The 21596-nt window shown below is 38.5% G+C and overlaps 2 protein-coding genes across 2 annotated transcripts; both read left to right on the top strand.

Moving 5' to 3' along the window:
• Positions 1-905: 905 nt before the first annotated feature.
• Positions 906-5423, top strand: tagapa (T cell activation RhoGTPase activating protein a). The gene is made up of 10 exons (XM_066686481.1): positions 906-989; positions 1355-1431; positions 1562-1615; positions 1992-2064; positions 2234-2391; positions 2519-2680; positions 2802-2911; positions 3022-3190; positions 3294-3402; positions 3516-5423. Exons 2-10 carry the CDS (start codon positions 1405-1407, stop codon positions 4607-4609), a joined length of 1956 nt encoding a protein of 651 aa, XP_066542578.1. The 5' UTR covers positions 906-989; positions 1355-1404; the 3' UTR covers positions 4610-5423.
• A 172-nt stretch (positions 5424-5595) lies between these two features.
• ezra (ezrin a) lies at positions 5596-19697 on the top strand. The gene is made up of 13 exons (XM_066680946.1): positions 5596-6003; positions 9453-9536; positions 10390-10485; positions 10992-11266; positions 11742-11825; positions 12156-12302; positions 12617-12713; positions 13355-13518; positions 14371-14501; positions 15187-15347; positions 15550-15642; positions 16516-16761; positions 18281-19697. The coding sequence occupies exons 1-13, from the start codon at positions 5992-5994 to the stop codon at positions 18443-18445; spliced, it is 1755 nt and encodes a 584-aa protein (XP_066537043.1). The 5' UTR covers positions 5596-5991; the 3' UTR covers positions 18446-19697.
• Positions 19698-21596: the final 1899 nt, after the last annotated feature.

The raw sequence follows: 21596 nt of genomic DNA, 5'->3' as shown, positions 1-21596 counted from the left end.
GTATTTTGATCACTGAACATTCACCTATATAACTCCTCTGCAGTGTACTTTTAGAAACACCAAAAGAGCACTGATCAGGAAGTCATTTACATGTAGACCGTAGATGGTAGGAGGATATACTCACAGCCAGTTGGTCACTTCTGTAACCATAAATCAACTCATATATACTCATGCATGCTTCATAACGGCTTAATGATATGGGGGTTGATTGTTTTCATGAAATGACAGAGCATTAGTGAAAGTATAGTACTGTCAAATGTTGAATCTCACAATGATGTTTCACTGTTTTTCAGACAAAAATTCCCACCACAGCTGTAGGATCTTATGTGATGAATCATTGTAAGGGGCCTATTACTGTAAATGCATGTCAGGCAAATAATTATCCAAAACTGGCATCTTTATTGTAAATTAGATGGCAATGTTTTTACGAGAAAATTGTCTGGCTTTGAAACTGAAAATTCATGTTTTTAGAAAACAGGATTAATCAAATATGGTCTGTGGTTTAAAAGTTTGCAACAAAATGGCAAGGGTCAGTAGAGGGAGTGAGGCCACGCATTTAGGGTTTCTTTACATCATTAGAATAATTGTGTTTATGCATAAGAGTTGGCATTTGAAGAGAGCCCACAGATTCTTTATGTGTGAACTGAACTTGATGTATGCCGCCTCTGGATGACGTTACTGTTCACCTATGCGTTACTTTCTGGGTTCAATCTCACGTTCAAATGATATATGTATCAGTTTCCACCCACAAGCAATTGTGTTGCCCTACATAGCTAAAGGGGGGTGTTAGTGGTGGGAGTCCGTGATGCTGCTTCCTGTCTCCATTGCACATCAGAATTTCCCTTTCTGCCCACCCACTTTCATTTTGTAGCATGTGATGGGCTGTTCTACCTCAGTCTGCTTCAGTCCTGTGCTAGTGTTGTGAGCTTTGGTGTTAATGCAGCTGCTTTCATTGGATCTAATGAGCTGAACATTCAGGGTGTAAAGAGGTAAGAAACATTAGTTATTTCCCTTTATTTTCATTTATACAAAAGGTTTGTGGGCATTTACATAGTAATAGTTTATTTGTTTCAATAATTTGATTTTCAATTGTACTGTATGTAAATGATTGGTACGTTAATTTTTAAACAACTCTACATTATGATGTTATTTCAAAACAAATTTTATATGGTTAAAATATTATTTAAAAAATATATAATATATAATTTTAAATATAAAATATAATTTTTAGGGTAACATTTCAGTGAGCTAAAATATGTAATAAATATGAGAAATGTAAATACTAAGTCAGTTTTTCATTGCTACAGTATTTTAGTTTGACCTTTAAATATAATGTTTTATGTTGACTTTGCAGGTAAATTGTCAAAGAAGAGTGTTTTATAGACAGCACACCACAGCGCACTTATGAAGGTGTTGAGTGGCCACGTTGTGGTAAGTTCTCACCTTCAGCTGCCCATTCCAATATTCTTATTCTCTCCTAATGACGTCAGGGGATTTGATTAGAAGATGTTTGACTTGTCTTCCTTTCAAGATAAGAAACTGTACTGTTCTTTTGTTGCAGACTAAATCACAGGCTGAGGACAGCATGGACCTATTCATCATGCCAGCCTCAGCTGTAAGTATTTTTTGCTTCTGACATATTACACATACACAACAACATTGGATTATAAAGATAAAAGCCCACATAAGGTCAACGCTCCACTCATCTGTTAAACAATCTCTCTACCAGATTCAAACTTGACCCACAAAAACATTAACCTGAAGTATCTGAGGTTGTCCCTCTGTAACCTTGGCAGAGAAAGTGCTTTTTATAATAGTTCCTGGGAACACAGAAGGGAATGCTTGGGAAAATTCTTTCCTGGGAAAAACTATGTGGAACCATGTCTGGGTTATGCTCTTTTTGTTGACATCAGAGAGACTATTTTAGAGCAAGACGGGGCTGGTATAAAATCCTTGGCACATCACTTCAAATGCCATTTTTGTGTTTTCAGGTTTGTGTGAATTTGGGACCTCCCCTAGTTCAGCAAGCATCTGAGAACAATTTCATCGACTCCTCTTGCGCTGGTGAGTTAAAACATTGTTTCAAAATCATGTTTGTTGTAAAACAAGCTCACACACTTAATGTTTGGTATGATTTATAATATTTATATTTATTTAATTAATGAAAATCATTACTTCAGTTCTCTTTTTATTTATGATTTCTGAACAGATTTTTTATTATTTTTTTTTACAGAAAACATCAACAGAAAACGTTGGAAAAGAATTTTCCGGCGAGTACAGAAAAAAAACATGAATTCTAATTGTACTCCATCACCTCAAAAAAAGTTGCTCTTTGGACGAGACCTATGTGACCTCTGTGGATCAGACGGCTGTCTTCCCAAACCCATTATGGTATGTCTCCAACTCATCAAACCACAGAACTAAATTTTGCTTTTGCTAAGGATTAGATACAATGTGTGATTTTAATATGGGTTTATTGATTGATTAATTGATTGACTCTCTCTGGCTTGTTTTCTAGGACATTCTCTTAGTGTTATGGAGAAAGGGCCCATACACTGTTGGATTGTTCAGGAAAGCTGGCAATGCCAAGCGTCAGAAGGAAATCAAAGAGCAGCTCAACAGTGGAGTAGAAGTGGATCTGAAAGCGGAGCATGTGTTTTTACTTGCTGATCTGCTCAAGGTAACATTTTAAAATTAACTGATTTATAATGACACTTGGATTGCATTTAGTCTATTTCTGATTTCAGATATGCCTGATTATATCCAAGTATAATATTATCTTGTCTCCATTTGAATTCTAGGACTTTCTTAGGCACATTCCTAACAGTATACTGATAGAGGAACAGTACACGGCCTGGATGATGGCAATGGAAAAACAAGATGTACATGACCAGTGTACTGAGCTCCAAATGTAAGTCTGGTTTTCACACTTTGAATTGCATTACTGACATAAGCAATATAAAGATATGTTTACGTCTTGATATAAATGTAATAGTTTAATCTTTCTCCCTTTGCTTTTAGGGTGATTAATAAGCTTCCAGAGCCAAATATTCAACTCCTGAAACATTTGATGGCTGTGCTGTACCACATTAGTCTCAAAAATGAAATAAACAAGATGGATGCCAAAAACCTAGCTGTTTGTGTATCACCCAACTTATTACAAGTTGATGCCGTGGAAATGATAAAAAACGTGAGTAGACTGCCATCATGTTATCAGGGGCCCACATCATGCAAAAAAATTATTATGGTTATTATGCCTGGTGTTATACTAATCACAACCTTGAATTTTATAGGTCACAAACCTGACTCAGTTCCTCATTGAAAACTGTTGTGAAATATTTGGCGAAGATGTACAGACACTTCTCTGGGACTCAGATGAGGAAGAACTCAGCGATAACCAAGGTAGCATAATTTTCTTTTTACACATATTAATTCATTGATAGCACATTCGTTCGGCTGAAAAGATAATACTGTATTATTTAACCATGTTTTTTTTTGTTTGTTTCCTCTGTCAGATTCAGTCTCTTCACTCCATCATGATTCAGCCTATGACAGCAATGACAATGATGCAGATGGATACAAAGGGAGCTACACAGACATGTGTGCTGTCCACTCTGATGCTGAAGAGAAAACTCTGAACTCCTTTGAAGCCTCCTCTTGTCCTGAGGCTGAAGGGAGAAACACTGCAAGACCTTTCATTCGCAGGTGCTCCGAACCTACGATTGGCTTCAACAAGTCTGCCCGAAATCAGACATGCTTAACAAGGAGTCAGACAAACATGGACTTTTATGAGCACCATTTGACAAAACAAATATCAGATGAGTGTGTTTTGTTTAGGAGAGGCAGCAGGCTGACAAATCAGCACAGGAGCTCTACAGGTGTTTTGACGTCTGGTGAGCATCATCTCCAGAATAAAGAATCTAAAGACTCATGCTCTTCCCTGGAAAGCACCTTCTCCAGTGCTTCAGAGAGCTCCATCCACACCAGCACTCCTGTCAGGTCATTATCCACAACAAGAAGGGCCCTTCTGCGCAAACAGTCCTTCCCCACTCGCCTAGCAGCACATGGAAATGAGACCACAAAGAAACGTTCCCAATCCATGAAGGCCTCAAGTTCTCGATTTTCTTTAGGTGCCAGCAAACAAGTTGAAAAAGCCTTACGCCACAGTCAGACTTTGCCTGAAGTGCTTCTTGACAGGACTCTCCTTGCAGCACAGACCAGACATGTTTCAAGTGAGGAAGTGTTCCATCAGGTGGACAGCAGGGTTCCAACTAAGCCTCCTTCCTATGAGCAAGCCATATTGGACAACGCCCACATGCCTCTTTCACACTATAGCTCTTTGACTGTTGAAGCTGCCAGGTGTCTGTCACAGAACACAAGCTGTCAGTCCACATTCCCAACCACGGAAATGTCAGATTCCTGTTCAGTTACAGACTTGAGCAATCTTCACAGTTCTGGAGAACAAAGTCCCACTTTGGGTCCAACCTCAGCAAAGTCAGAAGAGAAGGCCATGTCTGTGACTATGTGTGAAGCCACTAGCCCCAAAATGTCACACAGCTGTGGTGAGCAAACCCTGGAGATTCTCACTGTCAGAGAGTCATATGTGTGACTTATGTTAAGTTCTCCATATCTAGAATTTGTGGAGTGTTTTGCCACAGATGAATCAAAATGCTTTGTGTAATAAAGTATGCATTAGCGCAACTGTAAATGGATGCGAAGCTTGTTCACCTTTAAAAAAGTGATTTGAGGTTTTTTTTTTTTTCAGAAAATGCCAATATATAGAACTGTGACAGCTCAAATGTATTTGAATTGTCGTTAAGTATGAATTGTTAAATATTTTTTTCTCTGATGAAATACCTGTTGTATATGGTTCTTGTAAGAACCTTACAGATGACTATGTAGCACTAAAAAGTGTTTAATTTTTATAAGTATAGAAATATTTTGCTAAGAATGCAGCAGCTTCTAAGAAGTTTATCATTTTGGAAAGTGTAGAAATTTGATGTACTAGTCAGATGTATAAAGAAATTAAGTTTGGTTTACTCTGTTAGGCTCAAGTTGTATTTTCAGCTTGTTCCTAACTGTCCTTTGGCCTAATCAGATGGATTTGTTGCTGGAACTCTCATAGCAACAAAACATGTCACTAAAAGGCACTTTGAAATAAAGCTACCACTACAAAACATGAAAGGAATTCAGAACTTATGTCATTGTACGCAATATTTGAAACCAAATACCACACCGTGACCTGCAATAATTAAAAAACTGGTAGGTCTATGCCTCCACCACGCCTAAATGCATAAAGAGTCATAAGGGTGGATTTCCGAAACTGCTTGTGGACACACCAAACACATGATGAGACAGAGTCTATTGTTGATGGGACACACACCTTACAGCAGAAATAAATGTGAATATTCTTGTGTACATATTGTGTGAATACATGTTTTATATGAAAAAGAAATTCGAATATTCAATAAAACTTGACTATCACATCACCGTGTGCCTGTGGGATGTTTATTACAACACCTAGCCCAGAGCAGGAACTACTACCTCAGTTTCAGTGCACTTGTTGGTCTCCGCCCATTTGTCTCAGACTGCCATTTCAGCCGGTATAGAGACGTTTTTAATGCCACTTGCTCGGTGAGGGTTGGAGCTTGTTCTGTTAAAGGTCTTCACACAGTCACCGGAACTGAACAAAGGTCGTTTTTCGCCAGGAGCTGAGCCAGGTAAACCGCGCGTTAAGTGGAGACCTGGTACTCTTTAACTTAGAAACGCCGCGGCTTTATCGTAGCCATTATCGGGGCGAGGCTCTGACACCATCTATTGACAATGAGTCAGAAATGAGCCTCAAACCAACAGAGCCTTACATGCGCAGATAATTCACTCCACTTTCGCGAGCTGGAAGGGTAAAGTAAAGCTAGCAATCTCAAAGTTCATTCCCTTCGACGTCTTCATTTTTAAGTTTTCAAACCCTGAGTAAACACAAGAGGACCGACAATGCCCAAGCCAGTAAGTTACTTTTTTTTCCTTACTAACGTGCTTTCTATTTTGCTTTTTTATTGGCCCAAAAGTCTAAGGTTTACAGTTTCAAAGGGTTAACCTCTGTTTGTCGTATTAACATGTTATAAACCAGTAATTTAAACATTCTTTTATTCAACAGGTAAGGCAGGTAGACAAAACGCCATTTATTACGCAATCTACTAAGCCAGAGTAGTCTCAGCCAATAGTTTGTATACACATAGAGTTTTTAATCCTACCGTGTCAAGCTTCCCACAGCCATCTACCTGTGACACTCATTCACAAATATTTCAAGGGGAACTACACTGATTTTAATTCAGTCCTTTCTTCGCCCTTCAGATTGGATTGATGTAAGGCGCTTGATTGTAGATAACTTTACTGACTCTAGTTCTTAACACTGGTGTTGATAGGAACCAAGGGGCACAATGTCTGTAACCATATAGTTTACTAAACAAGAGCTCCCATGAACCTGTGTGTGGTGTCTGATTTAAAAATTACTGTATGTAAAGTCTATAAAGGTAAGGTAAATCTGAAAATAAGGCACTGTTTTGTCTTACAACACATTCCACCTACATCTGTACCAAGAAACAAAGTTGTGATTTAGGCTCTCAACACCACCTTAGACATTCATAGGCATTTCATTTAGTTTATTTCCTGGGAGGTAGCTGTCAGAGGCATTAAATACTTCAGATGTCTGGTTCCTATCACCACTACTGTGAACAACAATTCTTACCCAGCAAGTTTGTCTAGAACAGCACAGTTCACATCACACCATTCTGGATCACCTGTTTACAGCCTAATAATATAATTGTGCCCAAATTTAGAAACACTGACAGATTTAACCTTTAATACATTTTCTAATGTTGTTGGCAGGTTTACAGTTTGGTCATTGATATTTTGTTGATCAAACAGATTTCAACATTGTCCCAGTGTAAAATACTAAACTCAATGTTATATTCCATAGAGATTCCATGGAGGTTTTATGTGGCATAGCTGATCATGTTCCCTGGTTGTAAAAAAAGAGATAAAGGCTTGTTTATGGTGGTTGCCTTGCCAGTATTTCTGCAATGTTAAAGTCACACTGCATTTATAAGTGTTAGGCCTACACTTTATTTTGGATTGCTGTGTGGCCACCTACAATTGAGTGCTATGCAGATGTTAATGGCTGGGGCATACTTTTACCATGCCTCACTACAATGACTAGATTTAAACATTAACTAGGCTCGCACAATGATGAGTTAAAGTCACAACTTCATACTGAAGCTTGATAAATACAGGAAGGTAAAATATTAGCTGGTTGTTGATTTTGTATTGCACAGTGTTTGAGTGTAAGGGCATGATATCATATTACCATTTGAATAATTCTTCAAATCGTGACCTTTGCTATGACATAATGGTGTGTATCAAATATTAGAATTTTCAAAAATCTCTACATAAAAGTGATTTATACATTTGTTTTTTTAATATTGAAATTCTATATTGCTTTCTTAAATATCTGTAATTTTTAGATTTGTACTCTTATTTCTCACACAAACAATTTTAGGAAACTAAAGCTAATGCTATAAAAATTCCTTCTTGCCCAGTTTGGGGCCTATACCATTGAGTCCAAAAGGTGTAGGTTTCAGATTCCAAAGGTACTCAATCACCCAAAGCACAATCACGAACGAGAACAAAAGTCCCTGTGTTAGGAGCAAACATACGGAGAAAATAATTTGAGCGAAGTAGTGTGTACACAGTGACTTGTGCCTTGTGAGAAAAAAAAATCCCCATAAACCTCAGCGCTTGAGGAAAAGGAGAAAGCCATCTCATAGGGGTCAAACAGACTTCTGACGTAGACTTGGCCATTCTTAAGGCCAGATAAAGTTTGCAGCTCTGATAAATAGTTCACGGTTGCTCAGGGAGATGCTAACAACAGTGGCACTAAGGTTTTAATTGTAGAACCAAATCCAGCAGTAGGGGGAAGCTTTGAAGATTATAAAATATGTTGGCATGCTGAGATGGAGGTTATGTACATGAATATCTTTTGTGTGTTTTTGGAAAACAATATACAATATATATATATATATATATATATATATATATATATATATATATATATATATATATATATATAATCATAGGGGAGAAGTAATTGATAGTATGTTGCCAGAGTACTACATGTATGTGGCCTTGTGCCTTTCTATGTTCTATGGAAGAACATGCTGTTTGAGACTTTTATAACAGCTCAGTGAACCTTGACAGAGCTTCAAAACCATTGTCAAAGTTACACAACCTCTTTATTAACCTACTCCACTGCTGTAAAGATAAACCCCTTTGAACCCTTGTGCAACACAAGTTAGTGTCAGCTTTTTCCACTACCAGGCCCCTTTGAATTTGGCTTGACAAGTGTGGATTTAAGCTCCTAAGTTAAGAATTTAGTCCTGCTGTGCAATGAAACACTTTGGTCCTCTTACAGCTACTACAATGTTTTACTGTCTGTGAGTTAGGTTTGTTGCCATTAACCTTTGGTTACAGGTTACTATGATGATATCCTTCATGCATGGTATGCAAGAGCACATGATGTAATCAAATGATCAAAAGAAAATACATAACCAAATAACACAAGTTTCCAGGCTGAATTTTACATTTGCTTAATAAAAGTCATTTTCACAATGGCTTCACGCTAAATCGGACTACATATGTCCTTTTTTGGCTTGCATCCAATGATTCCTGGTAGGCTCCTGACCCACTGCAACCATTCAGGGTGAAACAAAATGAATAGATCCATGTTCTCATTTTATATAAACTTGATCTTTAAGTACTGACACTATTCATGATTTGCTAAGAAAAATATATAGTGGTGGATGGATGTAATTTATCACGTAGATGTAATTTATCATGATTTATCAGGATGTATTGGTATTCATTGGTATTGTGTCATCATGACCAATGCTGGACCTGATACCAAAAGCTATAAATTAATGAATCTCATCTAGTCCTGATGACAAGTGCTTTAACAAAGCCAGATCATTTTACAGATTAGTAGTTCATAGGGGGAAGATTGTTCTCCTGGATGTTCATAAAGCAATGTGGTGTAAAACATTCATTCATTCATTCATTCATTATCTGTAAGCGGTTATCCAGTTCAGGGTCGCGGTGGGTCCAGAGCCTACGTAGAATCATTGTGCGCAAGGCGGGAATACACCCTGGAGGGGACGCCAGTCCTTCACAGGGCAACATAGACACACACACACATTCTGGTGTAAAACAGATTTTTTTAATTATTTGTCTAACTACTTTAAATCTACACTTATAGTTCTTTTCTGATACTTCATCTGCAACAGTATACATGTACATGGCAAAATACAATGTATTTCTGCTTAACAGGTGTACACAGAGTGCTCTCTATTTGCTTCACTTGTTCAGGACCCTTTTGTGTCTAATATGTTTACTCTCTTTAGGTCAATGTCCGCGTCACTACAATGGACGCAGAGCTGGAATTTGCCATCCAGTCAGTCACTACAGGCAAACAGCTCTTTGAACAGGTGAGCTCAGCTGGTCCTACAGCCTTTGTCAGACCTTAAAGATGAAGAAAGATATCCACAAGCTAAGTGACTTTAGTGGAAAGGCATGTAAGGAATGGCCCCCTATCTGATCTCATCATTCTCAAGCTGTAAATTCCATCCTTTTCAGGTTACTGATTTGTCACCATTAAGTGGGCTGAACAGTTTCTTGAGTGAAAGTGCAGTGGAGGCAGGGAGGTGTATGTTTGAGTTACGTTTCCTCATGGAACAATGAAACAAAAGAAGATGTTAACAATTTGGAAGCCACAGAAAGAACAACACACAGTTACACATTATTGAGTCAGTGGGTAATTTACTTATGCCTAAGGGTAGTCTATGGGTATAAATCTTTTCACAAACATTGTCCAGCCCAAAAACTCCTGGCAACTACGTCAAAATATTGAGTTTATGTCATGATTTGTCACAGCTCTTAGGTGGGTGACTTAAGGCTCGGCCATTCCATTGTAGGTATGACTGATAAGATGTCGAAGTTCAGATGGGTGGGTGATAGTTCCACTGCTAATAGTACTTGTCGGTCTTCTACTGAAAAGTTCTGACTGCATAGATTATTTTGGAATCAATACAAAGCAGTGCAGGAAAGAACACACTTCTGGATATTTCTCAGTGACTAAAACCACTCCCCCCATTTACTCTTTAGAATCACCAGTCCTTCAACTTTAGAGTTGCCCCACCCTTCACTCTCGACGCCAGAATATTACAGTTAAAGTGACTAATATAGACTGACATGCCTAATAATTTTCTACATGTTTGCTATTGTGTTTTTGGTATGAAATTTCATGTTCCTAGCAGTCAACGTAAAGTGTTTCTGCCTCAGGTGGTCAAGACAGTGGGCTTGCGTGAGGTGTGGTACTTTGGGCTGCAGTATATGGACAACAAAGGATATCTCACCTGGCTGAAATTGGAGAAAAAGGTACATATTTTAGTGCCTGACCTTCTGGGAAAATACATATCATATTACTAGCCTTTCATCACATGTTATATGTCACTGTTCTAAAGCTACTGATTAAGGAAAGGGGCAAAATCTGTGTCTTAACACTTTAATAGTCTTACTTTACACACACCCATTCAAATCACTGGACATGTGATCATGTGGGTTGATTAGTGACCTATTCTGGCCGGTTTCCCGGACACAGATAAAAACTAGTCTTTGGCTAAATTACAATGTCAGAGCATAGACACCATTAAACAACCATTGTCGTCTAGAGCTACACTTAATGCCTGCCCAGGAAACCAGCCCTACGAGTGTGCGCACAGGCCCAGATATTACATTCTAATCTGTCTATCTACTCTGCCTGGCCTGTTATTTGATCTTTAACTCTTGTCTATGTACTGCACACACACATGCATAAAAATTCAGTAGACTGTATTGTGTCACATTAATAGTCCTGAGAAACTGTCTCTCATGTGTTGATGTAGGTTTTATCTCAGGACGTGAAGCGAGAGAACCCCCTCCAGTTTATGTTCCGGGCTAAATACTTCCCTGAAGATGTGGCTGAGGAACTGATCCAAGAAATCACACGTAAGCTCTTCTTCCTGCAAGTGAAAGATGGCATCTTGAGTGACAATATCTACTGTCCCCCGGAAACAGCCGTGCTGCTGGCCTCCTACTCTGTGCAGGCCAAGTTTGGAGACTTCTCCAAGGATAACCACAAAGCTGGCTACCTCACATCTGAACGGTTGCTTCCCCAGAGGTCAGCAAATCCATATACGTGCTAATTTACTTGCTGTTTTTTTCTTAATCGGCATAACCACTTCATCTGCATGAATATTGTATTATTTAGTCAAATTAGTAGCATTATTTAGCAACTAAAAGAGCTTAATATTTATCTAGCTTTTGTTAAAGCAATACTTGTACAATTTTCAAGCAAATTTCAAATCTATAAAATTTTTACTGTAAATAAATAAAAAATATATAGAGAGTAAATTAAAAATAATTAAATAAAAGATGAAAGAAAATATTACATGAATTTAATGTGATGCAGTTATGAAGCTATTTTGTCTCTAATAACATCTTTGATCGTTGATCATTTTAGTTTTAGTAACTGTTACCAACTTGTGGTTTGTAACGTAAACAGTAGATGAAACAATGAAAGAACAAAAGGTTTTTTTCATAAATCTGCTTTTATCTCCTTGAATCATAATGACTGCTTTATATTCTCTCCACAGAGTGCTGGACCAACACAAACTTTCCAAAGAACAGTGGGAGGAGAGGATCCAGGTTTGGCATGAGGAGCATAGGGGCATGCTAAAGTGAGTCTCACGTGTATGCACACAAAATCGTGTAATGCAAGATATATTAATGGTTTAAAAACTAAGCATTGTTTCAGTGAATATTTCTGAGAATGTTTTGATGGCTCCTTTAACTAATTTTAAACAGCCTTCCCAAGGAGGTACAAAATGGGTTGGTTCACAACAGACAGATAAAGAAATATATCGGATGTTCTGGGTGCTATGATGTGTGATGTACTTGTATTTGGCAATGTTGTCTTGCTGTTTTTTTCTTTTTGATATTACTATGTGCCTTGTTTTATTTTATACTATTTACAATACTTATTTTATTACCATTTTCTTGGTTTTCAGGGAGGATGCTATGCTGGAGTACTTAAAAATTGCACAAGACCTGGAGATGTATGGTGTGAACTACTTTGACATTAAGAATAAGAAGGGAACAGAGTTGTGGCTGGGTGTAGATGCTCTTGGACTTAACATCTATGAGAAAGATGACAAGTAAGTGTTTAAATGTCATTGGCCTGGGTTTACTGAATCAAATCTATTGACCCCCTGGTCATCAGCAGCATCTGGCTTTGGGACATCAACGTGGAGCAGATATTGGGGTCAGTGTGCTAGTAGTCATTGCCTGTTTATTCTGTGACCCCAGGAGACACTGTGTCAACTCCAGCCAGCCAAGCGTATTATTAAGAGGTCATTGCACCAGTACTGATGTTTCCACTTCACCTGAAATTTATGTAGTGTATTCAGAACACTGCAAACTAACTGGTAAATTGTACTGAAGCTTATGTCATTTTCATTCTGTTTCATAGGTTGACACCAAAAATTGGATTCCCTTGGAGTGAAATCAGGAACATATCTTTCAATGATAAGAAATTTGTCATCAAACCCATTGATAAAAAAGCTCCCGTAAGTCTTGTTTTATAAGTTGTCGGTTTGTTCATTGATAAATGATAATTTAGTTTTTTTCTGTGCAACAGTGTTTGGCACCTGGCACAATGAATTTGTCATATTTTCAGATTATGAATAGTAAGATGACTCAGTTTTACCATGAATAAAGCCACACATTAACTTGTCATGATCCCTTACATTGTTTACAATTGAGCTGTTTTATCTCAACTTTAAGACTAATTTTTAATAACACTTTACACCAGCAGCTCTTGAATAAACACTTGAATGGAACACATGCATTTCTTAAGAATATTTTTCATTCACCTATGAAGCTACAATCAGTAACATTTCTTGTACACGAATGTTAGGTGGCATTTCTTTCATTCATTGGCCTGCTTAGTCACACACATCACAGTGTTGCATCACTATTTAGCCTCAAGCCTGACTGCAACTATTACAGATATTTCTTGATGATACACTCTCATGTATCAATCTCATGATACATTGCTTAGCTCAAAGCAATTTTAACTGGCTAACCTATATTTAACTCAATGCTGGCTTTTGTCTAGACTGCATCAGTGCAGTCTTACATGTTTATTCTTTTAAAACTCATGTATATTTCTCTGGGCCTGTTCTTACTCCTTTTCTTGCCCTTTTAGGACTTTGTTTTCTATGCCCCACGCCTGCGCATTAATAAGCGCATTCTGCAGCTCTGCATGGGAAACCATGAGCTCTACATGCAGCGCAGGAAGCCTGATACCATTGAGGTGCAGCAGATGAAAGCCCAGGCCAGAGAGGAAAAACACCAGAGACAGATGGAAAGGTAAAGTCTTATCACTTTTCACAGATCTAGAACATTTTTTCATAAGTTGGCTTCATTTTAGTCTCACTAATATTTATATACATGGCTATATTTATCTATCTATCGTATTTCATGATGTACCTTTCACTCCCCAGTCAATATAGTCTATATAAATATATAATTTTTTATTTTTGAAAGGTCACAAATAGCAGAATATTTACATATATTTGCACCTTCAGCCAAAAGCAGTTTAACTGGTCCAGAAATAAGCTCACCCCATTCATAAACATTAATGAGTATTTCTTTAAAATACAGCACGGCCAATCAGAACAGAGGTCAATTATATATATATAATAACAATAGCCTGGGACAAAGGAATTTTGGAGAATTATGTAAAAATCATGTAATAATAATAATAATAATAATAATAATGTTAATAAATCAAACAAACACAACCAGGCTGGGAATTAAGGTAAAATGTAAGATGTGTTTGTATTAATAATGCAGCAGTTTGTCAGACATTTGTTGATTTTAGATGTGCTTCATAAATAATTTTGTACTTCCCTCACCACCGAATAATATTTAGACTAGAAGCAATATGTCAAACACAGTGCTAAGCCCTGGCACTCTCTGACTGAGCTAGTGGGATGTGTTGTTTTGGTCTGACAGCTTTTGTGTATGGAATAATATTGCTGTTGTGCTGAAACACTTATGTTATTGTGCCAGTGGGTACCAACTATAGCATGGTGTGAGACTGCTTTTTGTGTCACGCATGTGTTAATTAAATTGTTCATCTTTTACTGGTCATCACTGTATACAAATTAATGTGTGACATCTTTTGACAAGCTAAATGTATATAATTGCATTTTTCAGAGCTCTGCTGGAAAGTGAAAAGAAGAGGAGAGAAAATATTGAGAGAGAAAAGGAAGAGATGGAGAGAGAGAAACGAGAGATGATGATGAGGCTCTCTCAGTACGAGGAGCAAGCCAAAAAAGCTGAGAAAGGTACAGTTCACATTTAACTGAATCGCATATTGAACCACAATTAAATTATTTTAAAAATCATAGTACAATAGTGCATTAGTAGGAATATTATTTCAGAATTTAGATCCTTTGTTATTTAATATTAAATAGTATTACTGAAATGGAATACTCAATAACACAGAGCCCATTATCCAGTAGAGAGATTTTGTCTGTCGTCAGAGTCCCTACACATTGTGTTTATTTGTTTACTTTTCACGTTCATATCCGTATAAAATGAAACTGTCCAGAGCTGTACAACTTCTACTTCCTCTTTTTCCAAGAACCTGTTCAAACAGTTAGGACAAGGCAGATCTGCTAGCCTGTGTTACACAGAGTATAAGCCCCAGTATCATTAAAATGATTTATAGATGTATACACATAACATATAACTGCAGTTGGATTTTAATTTCAAGTTTAAATTCAAGTTTTGACATGATACCTGTTACATTTCTCTCGGTTGCACATTGTAAAATAAAACACAACAATAAAAATATAGGACGTATTTACGATTGTTTGAAATTAAAAACCGTTGTAGTATCGTTCAGAATAATGGCAGTTACATGTTTTCTCCAGAATGTTCAGCCAATCTTTGCCTACGTTTGTGTCAGTACTGAAGTGTTTTGTAGTAACTGCTGCCCCCTGTTGGTGTGAAATATGCATTACACAGATCTGAGGGAGCAACTGGACAGGGCTAGACGGCTGGAGGAGGAAAGGAGAAAAGTAGAGGATGAAGCCGCTCGTTTGGAGGCGGAGCGACAGGCGGCTCTGCTGGCGAAGGAGGAACTGGCCAGACAGGCTGAGGACCAGGCCAAGAGCCAAGAGCAGCTGGTGAGCAAAGGGGGTTCCCCAAACTAACCACAATCAATTTGGTGTTCATTAATACAGGGAGTTTCTGCTGTCCATCAACTGAACCAGCTCCCAGTCAGGTGCAGCTGGCTATGGAGAGGAAAGTTGTTACTTATTAATGTCTATCTGACATATATAAGGTGATGTGAACTAAAGGCTGTTTTTGTTACTTCCTTTGTTAAAGGCCACAGAACTAGCTGAATATACTGCAAAGATTGCCCTGCTGGAGGAAGCCAAAAGAATGAAGGAGGAAGAGGCCAACGAATGGCAGAGCAGAGTGAGCAAAACTTCTAATATTAGCACAGAAAAAGATCACCATATATAATATATAAGAATATTTCATCACTTTACTGGACAGTTTTAATTCACAGTGTGTCTGAGACATAACTAAAGGTCCCGTATAATGTCAGAATCACTCCCTTGATTGATGCAGGAGATATTTCCAGAGGTAGAATAAGTTCAGACAAAATTAATATGACTTTTATTGACATTTTTTTATATGTATTTATTTATTTATCTGTAAAGACTGAAGGTATCCATAATAACAAACTCCTTAAATCATTCAGTACTGGCCACTGTATGAGTGAACTACTAAACAGAGCAGTTTTGAAGTGAAAAGCCTATCTGGAGAAGGGTCATATACAAATCTGACTCTACAGGGAGCAAACAGCTGTTTTCTCCATTCATTCTTGTTCATGTTATGAAACATTCATTATACTGACGTCACGTGGATTGCATGCGTCTGAGATTCTGAACAAAAGTTATTTTAAACAAAACGGTCCCCACGTGGGGTACCCAGTATATGGAAAAATAACTGGCTGACATTTCTGGTAGTAAAAATATCTAATTGTTCTTTTAAAGTCACAGGATAAACTACCGTGTTTACTCTTAGGAAGTACAAATTTTCAAATAGCCGTCTGAGGCCAGAAACTGTGGAGAGTGCTAGTTATGTGATGGAATAGACAACGGCTAAAGACTGGGGAGAAAATCTGGCAAAAACCAATTAGAAATAACGATAATAACTGGACCACGTCAGAGGGGAAGGGAATAAAATATATGAACATGTTTATATAGGACATAGTTAAATAAACAGGTTTTAAAATTCATTTTGATTGTCTCAGTGTAACCATCATTCTTTCATGGGTTCTAGGCAAAGGAGGTTCAGGAGGACCTCTTTAAAACCCGCGAGGAGCTGCACCAGATGATGGCACCTCCTCCTCCACCCCCACCTCCAGTGGCGACTCAAAGCATGCTCATGATGGAGGAGGAGTACCATGATGAGAACACGAGCACCTACAGTGCTGAGCTTAACGTGGAGACCATCACAGACAACCGCAACGAGGAAGACCGCCTCACTGAGGCTGAGAAAAACGAGCGTGTACAGAGACAGCTCATGGTGAGATCTTCACACTTTCATATACAGTACCTGCCAATTGTTATGCTGCCTTTATGTTATTATGGTAGACACATGGCTAGCTGTAGTGTTGGTATAGCATGGCAGATAACTCCACACCTCCCTATACCAGTAAGAGTCCTCGGGCAAAACTATTAATGTCGCATTCGCCTACCTTTGTATCATGGTTAAAATTGTATTAGCCTCAAGCTGATTTTTATTTATTTTTTTGGAAGATAAGTACTGTTCACTCTTGGTTTAGTCGAGAAGCTATTGTTCATGTACATTACAATCAAACTACCAGGCTTGGTACCGGAAGGTTGCCCGTTCAATCCCCAGGACCGACAGGAACATCCGTGGCTGAAGTGCCCTTGAGAAACTGAACTCCCCGGTCACTGGGGATGGCTGCCCACCGCTCTGGGTGTGTGTTCACAGCCCCTAGTGCACAAGTGTGTGTGTTCACTGCCACAGATGGGTGAAATGTGGAAGACACATTTCGCTGTACATTGACAAATAATAATAAAAAAAAGAATTTTAAAATAACGAACCCAGACGGAAACACAACATTAGAAGCATTAACTTTCGAGTAAGAGCCAACCTTAGTAATAATTACAATGAATGTTAATGGAACACATTTTGAAAACATCATAACATTCATTTTTTGCACTTGGGAAGTTATTGGTATTCAACACGTAAATAAATACATATAATTATCATGTTGTACTAGTTTTATATTAATACAAAACAGTGGTTTAGATCTCTCCTTGAGGAATTCCAGTATTTGCAGTTACTATGCTGTATTCATTCTCCCCGTGTCTGCGTGGGTTTCCGGTGCTCCGGTCTCTTCCCACGGTCCCAAAACACACGTTGGTAGGTGGATTGGCGACTCAAAAGTGTCCGTAGGTGTGAGTGTGTGTGTGTGTGTCGCCCTGTGAAGGACTGGCGCTCCCTACAGGGTGTATTCCCGCTTTGCACCCAATGATTCCAGATCATTCCAGGCTCTGGACCCACCGTGACCCTGAACTGGATAAGCACTTACAGATAATGAATGAATGAATGAAAGCTGTATGCAGTTTGGTTAATCGGTGCTTCATGGGATCCTCGAGTGATTCAATGTTTTTAAAAATCAATAGAAATTAAAATATTGAATCATTTGTTTCTGGTGGAATTAAACACATCCATCAGGAGCCAAACCTGATGTTCTTCTAAACATCTCATAAGTTTAAATTACTTGCAGCTCAGATCAGTTGTTTTACAGTTTTAAGCAATTCTGCTGCCATGAGGCTGTACTGTACTGTATTTAATTGTATGCTCATTTTATTATTATTTTTGTATTTGTGTGAATAGAACAGAACCCGTATTAACGTTTTATAGTTTTGTTCTGATGCTTTATTATTAGTTTGTGGTGGGTACAACAGTTTTACTATGATCTCTTGAGGGCAGATTGCCTGGTAATGCCTTGGGCTTATAATTTGTTTATTTATAGTTATTTATATATATCTTTGGTGGAATTTTGCCACAGGCCCTGAGCTCAGAGCTGGCTGATGCACGGGATGACACAAAGAAGACGCAGAACGACATCCTGCACATGGAGAACATGCGCGCCGGAAGGGACAAGTACAAGACCCTACGTCAGATTCGCATGGGCAACACCAAGCAGAGGATAGATGAGTTCGAAGCCTTGTAGAGACTGACCACATCCCTGAATGACCTTAGCCAAAAAAGAGAAAGAAAGAAAAAATAAACAAACCCTGCTGGCGTCTTACACATCTGTTCCAGGGTACATCTGTAACGTTATAACAACTGGTTTCCCTTTGCAATAGGTGTCCAAGTACCTCTTATATAGCCTTGTTTTTTTCCTAATATTATTTAATCATAGTAGGGCCATTGGAGAGGCTTGTGTTTTTAAGGTTGCCATGTAAGGAGGAAGGTGAACTGGAGCAGACTGGGGCTTAAGAGCTTTTCTCATAGGCACAGTGGTAGCTGTTGACAGTTAATCCATGAAACATTTTTCAGAGTAGGTTCAACTTAATTTAGTAAGATTTCACCTGAGCAGTAAATGTTCAACATCTCTTATTAGGGCACTTCTGGAGTGAACATCAGCATCCTGTGCATTCTGTCCAGATCATATTTATGTATCATGCCACAGCCTTTTATTATTATTTTCCTTTCTCTTTGTAGTGGTAATGGCTGCTACCCTTTTTTGTTTGATTTAGAGAAAATTTCACCCTATTTATAGATTCATAGGTTTTTAGATTGAGATTTTAATGGTGAATGTTTAAGACACTAAATGTCATTAATTTTCATACCTAGTTGTGGAATGGACAGAAAGAAATGAAGGACAGGTGTTGATTATTTTAATCTTTCAAGCTTTTTTGATCAGTGGCTTTGCTGCATATGTAAATTCCTTTAGCCTATTTTTGTGAATGCTCTTTTTAATGATTTAAATAGTTTCTAATGTTAAATATCTGTTAGGAAATATTGGAACAGGGAATGCTTGGATGCCATTCACACAACCATTATTTGAAATTACTGTGCCACAGACCAAAGAGGATGTTTTTTTTTAATAAAATAAAGAACCACAGTCATGGTGCTGTCTGACAAAAGCTCATTGTTCCTGTATTTTTCCCTGTATTCCTGAAGAAGGAGAGTTTTGGCTCTCTTTTCTACTCCAGCTATGACATGGAGATGCTCTGACATGAGATCTGATGAGGAGCATGCCTTATAAAAGGTGGATTTTAATGCAGAGGAAGCATGTTCAAATGCGCGTGTACAACGGGACGCCGCTGTTGACTGAAGGACCAAAAGAGCACATAGCTAATTATGTTGCTAGACAACAACTTAGGACTCCTGGAAACCATATCAGTTTAAATATATACTCAGTCAACAGCCGCCTTTACTGCAGCTGTGCAACACGTCCAAGTTCTAGGAAAAAAAGAAAAAAAGCTTTAGAAGGTTTTCGACTATTAGTAGCCATCTAATATTTTAATATTACTATATTTATGTTTATATAAATGCATCTCTCTCAGTGATATACTTTCAGAAATCAGGTTTTCCAATTATTTTATATTGTAAATATATACAAATTTATATTTGGATTCCTGCAACACACAAAAAAATTGGAACAGAGGCAAAAATAGAGTGAAGAGTTTGTAGAATACTGAATTACAGCATTTTCCAGCATTATACAATAAGTAAGTGAATACAAATGATATAAAAGAGCATCCACAAACTGAACTGAGAGAAAACTGTGAAAAATTGAAGTCATTTCAGTTATGAAATGATTCTGCCCTCAGACAACGTTGCATGAGAGACCATCATTCTACTGTGAGTGCTTTGGAAAACTAACACAGTCCACTCTTGCATTAAGGAATGCTCATCAAGCTCATCTCACATGGTCTGAAATACAGTGGAAACATATGCTGTGTTCAAATGAGTCCATGTTTCAGCATCAGTGACCATTGCATGAGTGACTTGTCTATGTTTGTAGGTGCCATTGATGTGGAGGTGTATATAGGGATTTTGGAGAGACACAGGCTGCCATGAATTTGGCATCTTGCCCTAGGGAATTTCTGCAAGACATGCCAGTCTTCATTAAATAACGTGGGGGCGGCACGGTGTCACAGTCACACAGCTCCAGGGGCATGGAGGTTGTGGGTTCGATTCCTGCTCTGGGTGACTGTCTGTGAGGAGTTGGTGTGTTCTCCCTGTGTCCGGGTGCTCCAGTTTCCTCCCACAGTCCAAAAACACGTTGGTAGGTGGATTGGCGACTCAAAAGTGTCCTTAGGTGTGAGTGAATGTGTGAGTGTATGTGTTGCCTTGTGAAGGACTGGCGCCCCCTCCAGGGTGTGTTCCTGCCTTGTGCCCAATGATTCCAGGTTGGCTCTGGACCCACCGCGACCCTGAACTGGATAAGAGGTTTCAGACAATGAATGAATGAATAAATAACATGGCTTTCTAGACACAGAACATGATTGAATTGATTTCTTGCCAGATCTGACTCTTTTGGTGCATCATGAAGTGGAGCATCAGACAATGGTGAACAGACAGTTGCTCAGCTGATGTCTCAAACAAGAATGGGAAAAAGATCTCTTTTAGAACCGTTTAGTTCCCAAATTATTAAAAAGTGAAATAAAAATGTGATGTGAACCAATACTACAATTGTACATGGGGTGGCATGGTGGCACAGCCACACAGCTCCAGGGACCTGGAGGTTGTGTGTTCGAGTCCTGCTCTGGGTGACTGTCTGTGAGGAGTTGGTGTGTTTTTTTAAACACTGTGTCCACTCTGTTAGACACACCCACCGCTTTGTTCTATCTTGCAGATGTAAATCCAGAGATGGTTCAATGGACACCAGACGCTGTTTGCTGAACATTTTTGGTTGATGGATTTTTCTCAGTGTAGCAGTGACACTGAGGGCTTTAAAAAACTCCAGCAGTGCTGCTGTATCTAATCCACTCATACCAGCACAACACACTTTATCACATCACCAGGTTCCTGACAAAGAAAGAAAGTTTACTCGGTATATATATATATATATATATATATAAACACTAATTCTTTTTAGTCCGGGCAGTTACATAAAATCTTTTTTACATGAGCCATTTTAAAAAGACCGAGTCTCAGAATGTCCTTGTGTCCACTTGGGACAGACCACCCACGCTGCTGCACTCAGTGTACCCGAGGCTTCTCATGATTTCATAGACATGGACAGAGCCCGTTCCCCGCGCTCCCTAATGACCCGTGCGCTCAACTCCAAGGAACAAATGACCAAATAAGGGCGTGCTCGGCGCGCGGCTCGGGGGTGGTGCTGAAAGGACAGCTCCCAATGCGCGGAC

The sequence above is a fragment of the Hoplias malabaricus genome, chromosome 1 (assembly GCF_029633855.1).
Source record: "Hoplias malabaricus isolate fHopMal1 chromosome 1, fHopMal1.hap1, whole genome shotgun sequence".
In the NCBI taxonomy this organism is placed as follows: Eukaryota; Metazoa; Chordata; class Actinopteri; order Characiformes; family Erythrinidae; genus Hoplias; species Hoplias malabaricus.
Note: the sequence above shows the minus strand (reverse complement) of the source record. Positions and strands in the feature narration are given on the sequence as shown.

Bases quoted from the DNA above. Each gene is read 5' to 3' on its own strand.
- tagapa (XM_066686481.1), top strand. From the start codon at position 1,405: ATGAAGGTGTTGAGTGGCCACGTTGTG. The intron at 2,681-2,801 runs GTAACATTTTAA...TTTGAATTCTAG, and splicing joins TACTTGCTGATCTGCTCAAG to GACTTTCTTAGGCACATTCC. The intron at 2,912-3,021 runs GTAAGTCTGGTT...CTTTGCTTTTAG, and splicing joins CAGTGTACTGAGCTCCAAAT to GGTGATTAATAAGCTTCCAG.
- ezra (XM_066680946.1), top strand. The intron at 11,267-11,741 runs GTCAGCAAATCC...TTCTCTCCACAG, and splicing joins GAACGGTTGCTTCCCCAGAG to AGTGCTGGACCAACACAAAC. The intron at 13,519-14,370 runs GTAAAGTCTTAT...TGCATTTTTCAG, and splicing joins CACCAGAGACAGATGGAAAG to AGCTCTGCTGGAAAGTGAAA.